At 31.8% G+C, this 17,776-nt stretch overlaps 2 protein-coding genes and 1 pseudogene across 4 annotated transcripts; all 3 read right to left on the bottom strand.

Moving 5' to 3' along the window:
- LOC140862781 (lysine histidine transporter 1-like) overlaps positions 1-3,507 on the bottom strand; it is a 5,284-nt pseudogene extending 1,777 nt beyond the window's left edge.
- Positions 3,508-4,027: 520 nt separating this feature from the next.
- LOC140859863 (cytochrome c1-2, heme protein, mitochondrial) lies at positions 4,028-9,455 on the bottom strand. Of its 2 annotated transcripts, XM_073262467.1 has the most exons (9): positions 9,316-9,407; positions 7,735-7,784; positions 7,368-7,447; positions 6,731-6,951; positions 5,277-5,556; positions 5,119-5,190; positions 4,911-5,027; positions 4,737-4,802; positions 4,028-4,479 (listed from the first exon to the last, which is right to left on the bottom strand). In XM_073262467.1, exons 3-9 carry the CDS (start codon positions 7,431-7,433, stop codon positions 4,363-4,365), a joined length of 939 nt encoding a protein of 312 aa, XP_073118568.1. In that variant the 5' UTR covers positions 7,434-7,447; positions 7,735-7,784; positions 9,316-9,407; the 3' UTR covers positions 4,028-4,362. The 2 variants fall into 2 exon arrangements, with proteins under 2 accessions (XP_073118568.1, XP_073118567.1); XM_073262466.1 differs by lacking the exon at positions 7,735-7,784 and having other exon boundaries at positions 4,029-4,479; positions 9,316-9,455.
- Positions 9,456-10,359: 904 nt separating this feature from the next.
- LOC140860321 (cytochrome c1-2, heme protein, mitochondrial-like) lies at positions 10,360-15,073 on the bottom strand. Of its 2 annotated transcripts, XM_073263280.1 has the most exons (9): positions 14,933-15,034; positions 14,703-14,810; positions 13,433-13,512; positions 12,820-13,040; positions 11,831-12,110; positions 11,670-11,741; positions 11,095-11,211; positions 10,928-10,993; positions 10,360-10,717 (listed from the first exon to the last, which is right to left on the bottom strand). In XM_073263280.1, exons 3-9 carry the CDS (start codon positions 13,496-13,498, stop codon positions 10,601-10,603), a joined length of 939 nt encoding a protein of 312 aa, XP_073119381.1. In that variant the 5' UTR covers positions 13,499-13,512; positions 14,703-14,810; positions 14,933-15,034; the 3' UTR covers positions 10,360-10,600. The 2 variants fall into 2 exon arrangements, with proteins under 2 accessions (XP_073119381.1, XP_073119380.1); XM_073263279.1 differs by lacking the exon at positions 14,703-14,810 and having other exon boundaries at positions 14,933-15,073.
- Positions 15,074-17,776: the final 2,703 nt, after the last annotated feature.

Raw genomic sequence — 17,776 nt, 5'->3', positions numbered from 1 at the left:
ACAATCCAAGATAATTAGGCCATTACTGTTATTCCAGGACCCCTACAAAAATGCAGCAGATAACATATATAAAGAGGATGTAGTAATTTGAAGAAATTGCTATACTGTTTTATACCATCCTAGCTAGTTGAAGAAACTAAAAAACACTATGCTATTTTTTTTAACCCACCAAACACAATATTTTAATTTGTTTTCAAAACATCATATTGAATTTGTATAGATGACTCTCTATACTATTGTAATATAAGTGCAATCAATTAATAAACTATTTTGATATAGTCTCTTTATTATTATTGAAATTATTAGCCCTATTTCTCACTATCACAATAAAAATTACTAATATTTATTTAGCAATATTTACAATTATAAAATATTTATACTTATATATATATATATATATATATATATATTATTTAAACACAACTTTTGTAGTGGTGTAAATTTTTGTTAAAAAGTTTTAAATGATTAATTAATTATTTTTTTATTATAGTAGTGCGAAAAAATATCAATAATTTTAATAATTTTAATAATAAATAAAATATATCAAAATAGTTTATTCATTGATTGCACTTATGCTATCATAGTATGTAGGGTTAACCTTTTTAAATGCAATATGGCGTTTATAAAACCAAAAACACAATCACAAGAAGTTTTGTTTTGCCCCATAATTTACCTCATACTAATAAAAGATCATTACTATTAATGACACACATATTTAAAGTAAAATAACCAAAAATTTGTCCTAATTAGTTAATTAATTAATGATCAATAATTTTATACACAATAATTTTGAGATGTATTATATTTTTAATAATAAATAAAGATGATACTCTTCGATCAATAATTATAATTGTCTTATTTATATTAATGCATTTAGTTATAACATTGCTCTCAATATTTTTGACACCAAATGACATGTTAATTTAAGTGAATACAAATTTTTCTTCTTTTTTTACAATAATTTAATTTAAAGAGTCAAGTAAAAATATAAATAAAATAACATAAGTAGAAAATAAAAAATATATAAATAAATTTAAATACTATTCTACGTTATTTAATAAGTTTAATTATAATTTTAATTATCATTCTAATTTTTTTTTCATTTTAATTATTTTTTAGTTTTCTTTAATTTTTTTACCAATAAAAAAAATAAATGTATCAAGTAAAATATTATATTAATAACTTATAATCACTTTTAAGTTATAAAGATTTCATTATTACTTATACATCTCTATGATTATTATTAGTCTATAACTTGATATCATTGATAGTTTTAAAAGTAGATGGAAAAGATGAATGTAAAAATGATTTAATTTTCCCCATACCCCCTTGTCATCATGTTATGTATATAATTAAATGGTCATTGATTGAAATTATTATTAGGATTTAAATAGAATAAAAAGTTTAATTATATAAATGATTTTCCTTATAATATCTCTTCAGTACCATATTACGCATAAATTAACTTTTAGAGAGAGTTGATCTTTTCGTTTTATAATTTATTCACTCATATGTTATATTATATATAATAAAACCAATGACGTAGATTAAAGTGGTATTGATAAAAGTTAATAGGGTCAAATATATAATATATAATTGTTCTACTCATAAATATTTCACTTGGTTTAATTTATTATTTATTTTTTTAGTGTTAGTTTGTTTACAAATATACTACATTAGTTTAATAAAAAAATTTTAAAAAAATAATGATTTAATTATAAATTATTAATAACTTTTAATTAAAATGCTAACTTTAATTATGTTAATTATCATATTAAATTCTTATTATATCCTCATTCTAAATTTTATAATTTTTAAATTTTGTTTGATTTTTTTTACCAATTAAAAAATTTATGTATCAAATGTAATACTGATAACTAATTATATGACCGAGCGTTTGTTTCTTTACCAAAAGTTATAGCTGGTGGTAATTGTGCAACTCAAATCTTTTCAACCGCACATAGCTCAAGCGACATGGCTGGATCTCTCTATCCAGCAGTGACAATTATTGCACCCCAACAATGTCCCTCCCAATAATTGCACTCTTTGCAATTAATGGAAATCGAACTCATGACTTTGACTCTGATACTAATTGAGTAATTGCAGGACCGAACGCTTGCCGCTTTACCAAAAACTATAGCCGGTGGTAATTGTGCAACTCAAATATTTTCAACCGCACAGCATCTCAAGCGGCATAGTTCGATCGTTCTACCCAGCAGAGACAATTATTGCACCCCAACACTAATAATCATTTTAAAGTTATAGAGATTCATTATTACACATGTCTTTCTATGGTTATAAATCCATAATTTGAAATTATCATTAATATTTAAATTGGAATGAAAAAGTTAGTGTAAAAATAATTTTTCATATTTCTCCTTACCATGTTATGTCTATAATTACTAGGTCAATTAATTGAAACTATTATTATGATTTAAGTTGGATAGAAAATAATTTAAATGTAGACATTATATTCCATATTTGTTGACCATATTACATATAAATTGTTTTTAGAGAACATTCATCTTTGGTTTTATGATTTATTCACTTATATATATGTTGTATCACATATAATAAAACCATTGACGTAGATTAAAATACTATTGAAAAGTTAATAAAGTTAAATATATAAGACATACTACTTTTAAATGTTTCACCTGGTTTAATTTATTATTTAGTATTTATTTGTTTACAAATATACTGGAATAATTTAATAAAGTTTGATTTTAAAATGAGTTAATTGTAAAGTATGTGTAGGTGTATAGTTTTTCTCTATAATAAAATATCGTTTCATCGTATTATATTGCAGAAAACTCAATACTTAATCAATAATAACTTTCTATTCATATTTGACAAGTATAAATAAATTTAATTGAATATTAATTGCGAAATGCAAATATTCAATTATTAATATGATATTTGATTGAACTGACCAAAACAACCTGTGCGTTTTTTCTAGTATATGCAATTTCTTGGTTTAATGTAGTAATTTGAATTAAGAAAATACTGTAGTGTTTTATACCATCCTAGTTGGGACATGGCGTAAGGAAGGCCAAGAACTCCAGCTCCAATTATAGCTGTGATATTGTGGAAAGCCGAGGACCACCATTTTGCTGTTCTTGCAGAAGAAATAGGAAGCCAATCGTCGATTGCCCTCTGTTCTGCGGATCGATCATCCTCCTACATTAAGTAATCTATGCGTAATTAAGAGCTCAAATTAATTTTCACAAATTAATTAATGAAAGATCAATTCAACAACATCCACAACAAATTAATTAGTAGATAAAGAGAAAAACTCAGATTCAAATTAAAATAGCTCAACATTAACAGAAGAATCTCACATCTTTGAAGTAGAAGTCATCTTCATTAACGGGAACTACGGCATCCATTTGATTCATTTTCAGCTTACTTGCGTAATGGAATTTGTTTAAGAAAGCATCGATGAGGAGAAAATGTGGTATATATGCATGGGGTACTAATTGTCTTTTTCCAAGAAAATTCATTGGACGTTCTTGCTGTTAATTGCTTGATGAACATATATGGAGACTGATTCCAATTAAATTTAAGTACGTAACAAAGTTGACTTCACATGCCATGGTTTAAGTCCTTTCAATTTTTCACCAAAATGCGTGGAAGAAATAAAAATAAAAATACACGCCAGCCAACTACGGTGACGCAATTAACTTTCTCCTTTTCCTTTTTAAAAATAACAACAATAATATTTTTCTTAAAAAAAAAAAAGATATACTAACAATATTATTCGATGCAGGATCATTTGTTGATATTTCTTTGAAGACATTGAAGTAAATGAAGTTTTCGGGCGAAATTGTATTTTTATTTATTTAGTGGGTTGGTTGTTCATGAGTTCCATTACAGCTGACTTATCTGAAAATAAATATGAAAGGAATATTTACAAAATACATTACTCAAAAATGAAAAAAACAAACATTTGCTAGCATTCAACTCAAAATAAATTCAACTCCTTGAAAAAATCATAGAGATTTTGATCTCCACTTTTGAACAAATTTTATGACAGCCTCCTCAATCACGTTATACTTGTAACAATGTGGGTAACACATATCTATGCGTTTATCATGGGACGGGATTCTCATTCAACCAACAATATACTGAGAAAAAAAAAAAACAAGAAAGTCTCATTCATCGTCCAATCCCAAACTCCAAAGACTGAACAGCACCTTATGCATTATATAAGGATACCCTCATTCAAAAAAATTATTGTCGGGCACAACTAAAAAGTGAAAACTACAGGATCTGGTTTACCACATAACATAGAAGTGGTGCGTGGCAAAGCACTATTATTCGCTCATCTCGGATTCTCAACGCAAAATGACTAAGAAGAATCTAGTTGACAACATCAAGAACCAGCTTTCGAGATTTGAGAACGGACCACTTCAACCGCCTGTAGTAACCAGCTTGAAGAAGTGCAAGCGATAGAACAAATATCCATTTGAAGCCCATCTGCAATAGTAATATAGCAATGTTGGAGTGCAAAATGAAAACAGATAACAAAATATCTCAATGCTATGGAACCATAGAAGGATTTTTAAATTATAAGATTTCAAATCCATGATTTCCATCATCTCCGTGGGCACCTTTGGAATTCAGTGAATTTGAAATCTCATTTCTTCTAATTTAACGAATGTGATTCATTTTAAATTACAACAAACATAATAACCTCAAGTTTTAATTTTTATAACACATGAGGTATCACCTACCAGTTTTCTCTCTTCCATTTCAGGTTCCGCGGCCCAGGATAAAAATGTCACAACATCTTTTCCCATCTACACAGACAGGCAGAAGATAACTCAGGTGATAATTAAAGACAAAGAGTCCTAAAACTTGACGTGTGTGTACCAAGTCGAAAAAGAAGAATCAATAAATGAACTTACCTGAGCTTCTGTCGCAGGGGTACCATCTTCATACTCAACAGCACCATCGTTAAGCATTTTAGGCATAGCGATAGCTCCACCAGGGAAGTAAGGATTATAATGCAGTCCTTCACGAATCTAGAATAGAAAAATATAGAAACTAACTTAGAATATCAACAAATAAAGGCATCTTGACGCATAATCAAAAGACTGAGAACAAACAACTTACTGAAACACCAGCAGGAGGATCACGATATCCGGTAAGAAGTGCAAAGGCATAATTTTGACCATCGTGGCGAGCCTAATAATTCAAAAGTTTCAAGTTAGGTGAGAGAGATGGTAGAAAGGAATTTTGAGTAAAATATTTGAAGTGGAGGCAGGAAATACTTTGGTAATTAGACTTAAATCTGGAGGATAGGCCCCTCCATTGGCAAACCTAGCTGCTTGTTCGTTTGGATATGGCTGAGGAAAACGATCACTGAGTTTTCCAGGACGAGTAAACATCTCTCCCTCATCATTAGGTCCATCCACCACCTCAATTTCAGCTGCCATAGCCTTAGTTTCCTCTTCTGTATACGCCACACCGACCAAGTCACGATATGATATCAGTGACATGGAATGGCAGGATGCACAGACTTGTTGATAAACCTGGTGACCACGACGAATCCTGTTTAAAATCGATAACATCATCTGAGAACAAGATGTGAGAGAAAACTTTAGAGCTCATCCTTTCTAAATAAAAAGGGAAATATGAGCGCTGCTTCACTTTATCCTAATAAGGAGTATCCTATACAATATAAAAAAAAAAGTAAAATTATGCAATGATTAAGCAAGAATAACATGTAGCGAAGCATGCGTAAACGCAACTACTTGATCACAAAGTGAGACAGGTCAAAGCGATGGTTGACTGTAATATGCAAAGGCACCTGCCTTTTTTTAATATTAAAATGTTAATAATTTTTTCAAAACTAAATGTTAAAAATTTGAGATTGATTTAAACAATGAAAAATTCTTTATTTGAAAAAAATCCTAGGCTCATTTAATTCCCCCCGATAAAAAGTTTACGCATTTAATCTCAGTTTATTATGTTTATATAGTATTCTATCTGTATCTAGCCCGAGATAGTAAAAATTGTATTAAAAATTAGATATGGTGCTTAAGCTTCTACTAAGCACATTTAAACTTCTAACATTTAATCCTCGACTTTGATGGCCATGCTTCATGTTTTTTAGAACCTTAGTTCTATGTACTTGAAAAGGGGAAATCTCGACGTTGATCCACCAAATGAGATTGCAATTTCCTAGAGACATGTATATTGAAATGATTTTAGAATCTTGGAATAAGAAATTCACAACCATGTAAACAATCATAAATCCACGTCATTGATACATCATAGACTCATACCCAAGCAAAAGGGTTTCGGAATGCAAGGTCATAATGAAAATATCGATGCAGAACTTCTCAAAGCCAAGACCCGCATATACATGGAAATAATTGCAATACAGTTGATAAAAGACGCCCATTTAACTCTTACTGTTGTGTGGAGAATGGTTTAACATATACAAGTAATACAACACATGAAACATCCAATTTACTTCAAAAAAAAAAATACAACACATGAAACATATAGAATAAGTCAATATAACTGGATCTACGAAAATTAGTCCTCAACTCCTTGCAATTTAGTAGAATTTCACAACAGAGCTTAGTATGACTTTGAAGCTGGATTAGCCTTCAAATGATACTAAGATACTAATAAACCCAATAGAAGCTAATGAAGCATGACCATATAAGAGAAAGAATACATTCAGAAGATACTAATAAGCTAAGGAAGAACTCACGAAGCATGATCATATGAACTCAGAATCCCCTTATGGGGCCAGGGATAGTTTGGGGGTTCCAAACCGTGCTCAGCCTCGTCACAGGATGACAATGTTGCAAAACTTAACAGCCCTGATACACCAGCTCCAAAGAGGGCTATTGCTTTCAAGTACTTTGTGGAGGTAGATCCAATTTCTTCCTGCTCTTTCTTGGAAATAAGAGATGATAAAACAGGAGATGCCTGAAATAGGAAAAAATTGAGGTAGCTCATTTCAAAATTTCTTCCTTGAAACAAAATTTATCTGGCAAGGCTGTAAACTGACCCTGATGCTCCATGTTTCTGTTGATAAGCAAGACATGTGGTGTTGTTTTCTCATTCACTCATTACAAAAGCAGAAACCCAATAGGATAAATAGTAAAAAGATATTGCCTTATCTCCTTCACTTGATAGGATATATGGTAAAAATATATTTTAGGTCACGAGCGGACACAAGACTAGAGTAGTACTATTAAGTGGCAATCACAGTTATAAAAAATTTTAGTATCCTCTCACTCCACATTGTTTTATCCGGTGGCACAAAGTTCATGGAGCATAAATTCAATCGATATTAATCACATGGTAGATTAATAAGAATGAAAATAACTGAAGAACAAAACCTTTATGTTAGCTTGCGATTGAAGTTTCTCACTCAGCAACCGATAGACTGCTCTACCTCCAAACATCTTAAATAAGAACTCTGTTTATAGAGAAAAGGGCGATAAGGGAAACAAATTCTAATATAAGATGAACAAAACTCGAGAAAGATTGGTTGAATAATCTCATCGACCGAACATTCAAGAACAATTATGTAAAAGAACGGAAAGCATTAGTTCTACAAATACATATAACGGAAATGAGTCACATCTTAGCCCATATCAAACTTGGAGAGCAGATCAAAGCAGTCATCAACCAAAATCCATCACCCATGTTTATAATAGGGAATGAATAGGATAATATTAATTATTTCAGAAATAATATTCATACTTTTATTAAAAACCAGAGATATATGTCCGTGGAAAGGAGTAAACTGAGACCTGCAAGAATTTCACAAGCTTCAACAAAAGTTGACAGAGGTTGTCGGTAATCAAATAGAGGTAATAACAATCATGTCTAAGTATATAATGATAATTCACTGCCTTTACAGGTAATGCAAGTCAATTAGTCCGGTTTAAAAGGGTGTCAAAGACTCAAACATTATTGTTACGGCCTTTTCTGCCCATCTTTCCTGTTAAAAAATTTTCAAGCCTTCACCTTTCTTGATTCACTTAGCAGACACACAATATGTACTAGAGCAAGTGTTTTTTCATTTCCTCTTTTTCTCTATTTTGAAAAGCAAGCACATTGAAAGTAATGTCAAATTTTTTGAAAAATTAGATGAAAGACTACAAGTTATAGCAACTTAAACCTAATTCTGAAAGTGATGATCCTCTTGATTATCAGAAGGAGAAACCAAGGCCTTTCGCAATGACTTTCTACAAAGATATCATTGATGGGGCGATGTTGTAGAAGCTGTGTAGCAGAATGGATCCTAATGTATCCAAATTCCAGCTTTCCTAGACTCGTCTTGCATTAATAACATATAAAGGATCCAAGTTTTTGGATACATAAAGTTGAATTTAGAAGTAGATGAAAGGACAGCAGGTTCATTGACCGCTATTGATAGATTTAAAAATCTACTGTTTAAGTGCCCAATAAGCTGTGAGTCCCATCATGCAACTATTTTAGCAACGAGTTTATTCATGCCACGAACTTTGGAAAGATAGCCCGATCTCATCATTGGTTAAATCCAATCCCTTCACTCTGCAGGATTAGGCCTTAGTAGCAACAATTCTTATTTGGAAACCAAGCAATCTCACGTGATATTCCTATCTTCTCTCAGATTCAAAACTAGAAAGAAATGGTCAGAAGATTACGATGAATTGACACAAAGTTCTGCTTATCTCGTGCTAGTAGCTAAGGCACTGCCTGACCTGATATTAATTGAGATTTGAGGGACAACTTCAGGTATATCGAAAGGACCATCATATTCCCTATTTATGGAAGAGCAGTACAAGAAGGCCATTTTCGACTGAAGTTACAAAAGTGGGACAGCAACATTATTGCAGCAGACGTGTCTTAGAGCAAATTATTTGTCCCATCAACAACATTTTGCATCGGCATACACAAGTAGCATCAACTATAAAAGTCGTCTGACACCATGTAAATTGTAAAATAACAAATACCATAATATACCACAAATTCTATTGTCTACATAGCTAAGAGCTCTCTTACAGATGTTCGCCAGCCCACAATCAAGGCCGGTAAAGAACATTTCTAAAAATTCAAAACGCAGACATTTGCTTTAACGCCAGAAACACGAGACTTCATTAAACAGCTCGAAGTGAACCGGTTCAAAACACAAATTTATCTCAAGCTATTCAACATGTCAGAAAACACAGCCATAACTTCCTATAATATGAAAAAAGCCACAAGAACGAGACTCTTCAAGGATATATACAAAGAAGATTAAGTGCGAATAACTCAATGAAGCACAGATCGAAAGGAGAAGGATGGATGAAAATTCACCTGTAAATAATGGAAAAACCTGTTGGCAGCGGCGGTGGCGGGCCGGCGATCTCCCTGAGATCCGACAAGTGGAGGACAGGATAGAAACGATTTGGAAATCGTAGAAATTTTCTGCGTCTGGGAAAATTTTAAAAAAAAAAAGAAAAAAAACAGAGAAAAAAAGCGTTCAATGCTTGCGTTAGAAGAGGCTGGGCCTTGCCAAGGAATGGACTTGTTACCCGAACAAACGGCCAAATGGGCTTTATTATATTATGATTGGAAAGTATTTTTTTAAACAAAATTTATAAAATGTTTTAAAAATAAATATATATTTGTACAACTATTTTATAAAAACGTTTTTACAATTAAAATGTCATATGTTTTGATTTTTTTATCAATCCTTCAATTCTAAAAACATCCAAAAACGCATTTCATTTGTTCTTAAAAAATATTTTACAAAATTATTGTTCAAACGTTTTAAAGTACTTATCTAAACATATTTTAGATATTTTTATGAGATGCCTATTTGTATTTTGTTTTCTACGCTGTCAGTCGGTCAAATTCATACCTACAATAAAAAATAATTAAGAATATTATTTTTCATTGATGGCATGTCACGTGAGTTTTGTGATTATTTGTTTTTGCGTCTCTCAATTCAAATAAATTAAATTTTACTAGGTGTTTTAGAAAAAAAAAAAAAAAAACAGTTAGATTCCTACCATGTTCTGTTGCATATCTGACTACACGGTGAAGTATGTATAGACATTTGACAACCATTCAGTAACTTAATTTTCTGTCTAAAAGCAAAAGTGGCATTCACTTCCAAATGGCAACAATTCAAAAAAGTTCAAATTTCCTCCAAACATGTCCGATATACTTTAATACCCATTTTATGACAGTAAAATGTGGGAAATACATAAGAGACTGAAACAAATTGTTGACCAGACCCATTTTCCCAAATATCCCTCCTTTTCTTCTCTTCTGTGGATTTCTTATAATGGTATTACACCATTCAAATCTCCAATATATATGCAACAACGGCGGGACAATAAACAAAAGTCAACAAAAAAAAAACATTCATCGTCCAATTCAACACCACAACCCCAAAAGAATAAACATCAGCCTGTGCATTATACAAGGCACCGTTCAATAATGATAGTCTTATTTGAAAATAATTATGGAGCACCACTGAAAACTATGCATTCTGGTTTACCACAGAAAGATAGAAGTAGCGCATGACAAAGCATTATTATTTGCCGATTTCAGATTCTCAAGACACAATGGACTGGGAAAAAGTCCTAGGAATCTAGTTGACAACATCAAGAACCAGCTTTCGAGATTTGAGAACGGACCACTTCAACCTCCTGTAGTAACCAGCTTGAAGAAGTGCAAGCGATAGAACAAATATCCATTTGAATCCCATCTGCAATTGTAATATAGCAATGTTGGCGCGCAAAATGAAAATAAATAACCAAATACCTTAACGCTATGTTCCGATCGAAGGATTTTGTCAAATTCATGATTCCATCATATATAGAGAACTTTTGAATCAATGAATTTGAAATTTCTTCTCTTTTATTTTAATGAATGCGATTAATTTTAAATTACATTAAATATACGAGGGATCACTAACCAGTTTTCTCTCTTCCATTTCAGGCTCCGCGGCCCAGGATAAAAATGTCACAACATCTTTTCCCATCTACAAAGAGATAGCTCAGATCATAATTAAAGGCAATGAGTCCTAAAAATTGAATTGTGTGTGTACAAAGTCAAAAATGAAGAATCAGCAAGTGAACCAACCTGAGCTTCTGTTGCAGGGGTACCATCTTCATACTCCACAGCACCATCATTAAGCATTTTAGGCATGGCAATAGCTCCCCCAGGGAAGTAAGGGTTGTAATGCAGTCCTTCACGAATCTAAAGTAGGAAAATATAGCATCTACTTAGAAGATCAACAAACAAAGATGCAAGCTAAATTAAAAAGGAAGAATGCAGAAGAAATGCACCACGATTCAATGGCAATTATGAACAAGTTTTGAGAATAAATACATAGTTAGCTCAAGGATCAAGAAAATCAAAATCAAAATCCCAGAACAGAATATCAAAAAAATTAGTAAAATTTGGGAACGGAAAAAAAAAAAGAAAAACAAATACCGCCCAAAATCAAGTGAATATCTCAACTTCAAAACTTTCTCATGAATTCAATGACACATGCCACCCACTTGCCCCCCAACCCATAACCACATCCAGATAAGGTCTTACATCTACGAGTCAAGTCTAGATTGTGGCTCACTCAAGCATCAGTTCTTTAGAAAATATGGCCCAGATGCAATCTTGATGCATAGCAAAACAGGAAAAAAAACGGGGGAACTTACTGAAACACCAGCAGGTGGATCGCGATATCCGGTAAGGAGTGCAAAAGCATAATTTTGACCATCATGACGAGCCTGATAAGACAAAAAAAGTTGGACATTAACCGACAGCGATAGTAGAAAGGAATTTCAAGTAAAATATTGGATGTAGAGGCAGGAAATACTTTGGTAATGAGACTTAAATCTGGAGGGTAGGCCCCTCCATTGGCAAACCTAGCTGCTTGCTCATTTGAATACGGCTGAGGAAAACGATCGCTGAGTTTCCCAGGACGGGTAAACATCTCTCCCTCATCATTAGGTCCATCCACAACCTCAATTTCAGCTGCCATGGCCTTAGTTTCCTCCTCTGTATAAGCCACACCAACCAAGTCACGATATGATATTAATGACATGGAATGGCAGGAAGCACAGACTTGTTGATAAACCTGGTGACCACGACGAATCCTGTTTAAAATTGATAACAACATTTGAGAACAAGACGTGAGGGAGCCCATTCATTCCAGATAAATAATTCAAGCATTACTTCACTATAACCTGAAAACCTGTACTTAATGTACTCGGCAAGAGAAAATCTGGACATTGAATCACCAAGAAGAATGCATATTTCCTAGAGACATCTATCTCAAAATGATTTCAGAATCTTGTAATAAGGAATTCATAACAAAACATTGATAATCATATATCCATGTTATTGAAATGTAACAACCAAACAAAAAAGTTTTGGAATGTTCAAAAAATAAAGAAAATGATGTGTAAGGTGATAACGAAAATATTGATGCACAATTCCATATGCCAAGACAGACTAGACTATTTATTACATGGAAAACTACAGACAAATGGACAATACAACTGATGAAGATATTTTCATGATTTATGATTATAAAAATATCTCTCTCTTAGTAGATTATGGAGAGCGGTTTAAGATAAATAACACATGTAAGTTTGAAACATATTTGATAAGTAAATAGAACTAAATCCATGACAATTACTCCCTACTAAGCTGCAATTGAGTGGAATCTTACGACAAAGCTTAATATGGCTCTGAAGATTGATTAGCCTTTAGATGATACTAGTAAGCTAACAGAAGCTAATGAAGTATGGTCATATAAAAGATCACATTTAGAAGATATTGGTGAGCTAATGAAGAACTCACGAGCCATGGTCATATGAACTCAGGATGCCCTTGTGGGGCCAGGGGTAGTTAGGGGGTTCCAAACCGTGCTCAGCCTCGTCACAAGCTGACATTGTTGCAAAACTTAGCAGCCCTGATACACCTGCTCCAAAGAGGGCTACAGCTCTCAAGTACTTTGAGGTAGCAGATCCAATTTCTTCATGCTCTTTCTTGGAAATAAGAGATGATAAAACAGGAGATGCCTGAAAGAGGAAACCATTAAATTAGTTGTACTTCAACTTTTTTCTTCCTCAAAACAAAATTTTCTGGCAAGTGACTCTGATGCTTCAAGCTTTGGTCAATAATCACGTGGTGCTTTCTCATTGACGCATTACAAAAGTAGAAACTCGAGACTAACCTAACTCATTAACTCAATTGGAAAAATAGTAAAATTATCTTCTGGTGATTAACAGGCTCAAGACTAGTGCGCTACTCTTTAGTGCGGATCGCAATTACAAAAAAACTTCTAAGTTCTAATATACTCCCATTCCACGTTTGTTTTATCTAGGCGCACAAAGTTTACAAACCATAAATTAAATCATTATTGATCACATGGAAGCTCAAAAAGAACTACAAGGAGCTAAAAGAATAGAACCTTTACAGTAGCCTGTGATTGAAGTCTCTCACTCAGCAACCAAGAGATCGCTCTACCTCCAAACATCTTAAATCAGCACGCTGTTTATAGAGAAAAAAACCAATGAGGGTAAAAAATCAAATTCAAGAATACAAGATGAACAAAACCCATTTGCAATTACGTATTACAGAAACCGAGCAGCATCTTGGCCCATATCAAATTTGGAGAGCAGATACAAGCAGTGAGCAGTCATCAACCAAAATCCATAAACCATTTTTATAAAATCAAGAATAAATCGGAAACATTTAATAGTTTTAGATGGAATGTCGACTTTTTAAAAAAATCAGAAATATATGTTTAGGGAGAGCACCCTCAAGTATTTCACTAGTTCCCAGTTGAGACCAAAAGTTGACAGAGATACTGCTTATCAAATACAAGTAATAAGTATCCTATCTAAGTACAGGATGAAAATTCACTGCCTTTACATATAATGCAGATCAACTTTAAAACTGCAGCCCCTCTCTGCTATTAAAAAAATTTCAACTTCGCCCTTTTGTGATTCACTTTTCTGAAGTCTGACGCAGAATACGTACAACACTGGGTGTTTTCTAATCACCTCTTCTTCTCTATTTTGAAAAGCGAGCGCACCGAAAGCAATGTAAAATCTTTTTGAGAAAAATTATATGAAAGATAAAAAATTATAGCAACTTAATCGTTGGTTGCCGGACCTATACTATCAAGATACTACTTCTTGTGAATTCAATCCCATCATGCAACTATTTTAGCAACACAGTTATTTAAGCAAAATATGGCAAGATTGCCTACTCTAATCATTGGTTGCCAAACCTGGCCTTAGTTTCTACTGTTCTTATTCAGAAACCCTTGCAATCTTATTCAGTATCCCTACCTCCTTACAAACACAAAATTAGAAAGAAGTTTCTGAAGATTACAATGAATTTGACACTCTAAGTTCTGCTTGTCTCTTGGTAGCAGCTAAGGCACTGCCTGACCTCAAAGCCATTGACAACGAAAGTTACCAACCGGGACAGCAACTTCTTTGCAGCAGTCATATGTCAAAAGCAAAAACTAATCCCATCGACGCCACAAACAGTGAAAACAAAAAAAATCATCTGACATCATGTAAATCGTACAATAACAAATACCATAACATCCCACAAATTCTAATGTCCATGGTCTACCTAGCAAAGAGCAATCCTTTCCTATATATTTTCATTCATCACGAAGGCGGTTAATAATAATAACTTAATTCAAGACGCAGCATTTCATTTACGCGAAAACACGAGTCTTCATTAATCAGCTCAAATTGGACCAGTTAGCAACACAAATCCAGCTCAAGATTTTTCATGGGTCAGAAAACATGGCCATAACTTCCAATGAACTGCAAAAAGAAAAACCCACAATTTCCAACAAGAAAGACACTCACCAAAAATAGAATCAAAGACGATTAAAGCTTGCACAAACTCACGCAGATCGAAAGCAGTAGGACAGAAGAAAATTCACCTGTAAATAATGGAAAAACCAATTGGCAGCGGCGGTGGCGAGCCGGCGAGATTAGGGAGATCCGATGATTAAAGGGAGAATGGGAGCAGTCCACAGAGATATACAAACGATTTGTCAAAGGTAAATATTTTCTGCGTTGGAAAAAAAAACAAACAAACAAACATACTGTTCTATTCTAAAGTTGGAACGGGCTGGGCTTTGCATGGTAAGTTAGATTTGTTAATTGGATAACAAATGGGCTTCAATAAATTAACCTTTTGAAACAAAGTCCACTTCATCTTCTCTCCGGCTCTCCATTCTTTTTTTGTGCTACAATCTTGTGGGCTAAATGCATCCACGCCCCCTGTGAAAAACCAAATAAGCATATTATCCCCTAAAAGATTTTAATAAGTTGAATGGTCCTCCAATTTTTAAAATATTAGCGCATAACATCCCTGACTGTCATGTTGGTAACACAAGCACGATAATTGCAATTTTTAATATTATTTTAACATTTTTATATAACATCTTCCATCATTACCCTTTCAACTTGCGAATATATTAATATTAATTTTTTACTTTGAAAACTAGACGATAGCCCTACCTTTCGAAATTTTAATTATAATCAAACAAGATGTTATTTAATTAATGTATATTTTTAAATTATAATCAAATATGATTCGTAAAAATCAAATTTTATAATATAAAAAAATTGGTACAGATAATTAATGCATAATTTTAATTTAATTAAAAAATATTATCTCTCTAATTTTGAAAAGTTAACATTCATTTAGTTAACCTTCCATTTATGAAAAGTTAAAATTCAATTAATTTAGTTTATTTTAAACAAACATCTTAGAGTATGTAAATTTATTTGATATTTCCGTAACATGGTTCACCCCCGGCTTTTCATGAACCACTAGATTTTAGTGCGCTGAATAATTCTCCCCAGTTTCACCGAGGGTTTCAGCAGTGATTAGGTACGAGCAAGAGTCTGATATTTTTCTTCCTTACCTTTTCTTTTACCTGCAGCAAAGGGGTCTTAGGTCTATTGCTTGACGGGAGTAGTAGAGATTAGGGGAAAGCTCTTTCTTTTCTGATCGAAAGCTCTTCCCCACTTCAAGCGCACCTTTGTATCGACTGAATCACTCTAAGGGTCTAGTCGGTGGAACCGGTGAACCAGCTTTCACAATATATTCGTAACGTGATCAAAATAGAAAACGTCAATTTTAAAAATTTCCATTAAATAATAAATTAATATCTGAAATAAAAAAATAAAATGGGTACACATTAATTGTTTTTTGAAAATTATAATTTGCATAATTTTTTGCATTATTTTATTTCAAACATTTGTGATCCAATTTGCATCTTGTTTGACTAAATAACTAAATAATACGCGTGGTTAATAAAATTATTATTACAAAGAAATTTTGGCCTTTTAAAAAATACATTTGTGTATCATTTTTTTCGAAATGGGTCTATGTATTAATTTAATAATTTTATATTTTAAAATGATACAATTTATATTTGATCAATCTAATTTATTCATAGATATATTTTAATAGTTTTAATATTTATTTTTAAAGTTGAAATAAATTTAATTTCATATAATAATTTAAATTAATTCAATCTTATTTTTATTAAGATCAATTTATTCCTTAATGAAAATTTTTACAATTGACGTCCATTATTTGATTCAATCATATCATAGCACTAATATATTGTAAAAAATATTAAAAAATTTATTAGAATTTACAAATTATTAAGATGTTTGTTTAAAATAAAATAAAATAATTTAATTTTAAATTTTCGGAAACCGATCAATGTTAAACTAATTGAATGACTTTTCAAAATTAGAGAACAATGATAATATCTTTTGATTAAATTAAAATTATGCATGTATTAATTATATGCATCATTTTTTATTATAATATAGCGTTTTCCTTTACACATAACATTTATTATAATTAAAATTTTACATTAATTATTTGCATTTTGTTTCATTATAATAAATTTGAAAGTTCAGAGTCATCCGCTAGTTTTCAAAAGAAAATTTAATATTAATATATTTGTAAATTGGAAGGGCAACTATGGAAAATGATGTATAAAATAATATGAACAATTGTAACTACCGTGCGTGTGTACCAACATGGCAGTTAGGGGTATTATGCGCAAATATATTAAAAAGTGAAGGATCATTCAACTTATTAAAATTTTTTAGGGGGTTATATGCTTATTCGGTTTTTCACAGGGGGCTTGAATACATTTAGCCCACAATCTTGTATATACTTTTTGGTTGTACTTTTGGAGATAATTTGTATAGTGATTGTTAAAATAATTGGATAAGATAAAGTGAGTTATTATAAATAAATAATAATATATTTATTTTAATGGATTGAGATTGTGATTAATCAAAAATAACAATTTTGCCCTCTTACTATGATAAATAGAAGTAAACAGAAAGAATTATATATTAGGAGTTTTTTCATTTTCATTCAATTTACAAATGCTATAGATTATTTATATACGTTAAAATTAAAGACTCGCACTAACACTTAAAATTTCATTATTAAGCCTTTTACAAGCTTACACGACAATATTATATCCAAAAAAAAAAAACTTATCATACCGATTTCTTCATGTCAACTCGATCACAATAAATGAGTTAGTAAAACTGGGGTGCACAAAGATGATCTTTAACGATCAAATAAAAACTCAGGTGTGTGCAAAAAACTTGAGATAAATTCTTTTGAGAGGTCCATCTTTGTAATACACCTAGGAGAAACATTCTTTCGACTCTACTTACAAAGAAAGACTGCAAGTTCTTGAATATATCACGTGTTTTGTCTTCATTTAAAAAATAAC

Source organism: Henckelia pumila, chromosome 4 (genome assembly GCF_033568475.1).
Source record: "Henckelia pumila isolate YLH828 chromosome 4, ASM3356847v2, whole genome shotgun sequence".
Classification (NCBI taxonomy): domain Eukaryota; kingdom Viridiplantae; phylum Streptophyta; class Magnoliopsida; order Lamiales; family Gesneriaceae; genus Henckelia; species Henckelia pumila.
Note: the sequence above shows the minus strand (reverse complement) of the source record. Positions and strands in the feature narration are given on the sequence as shown.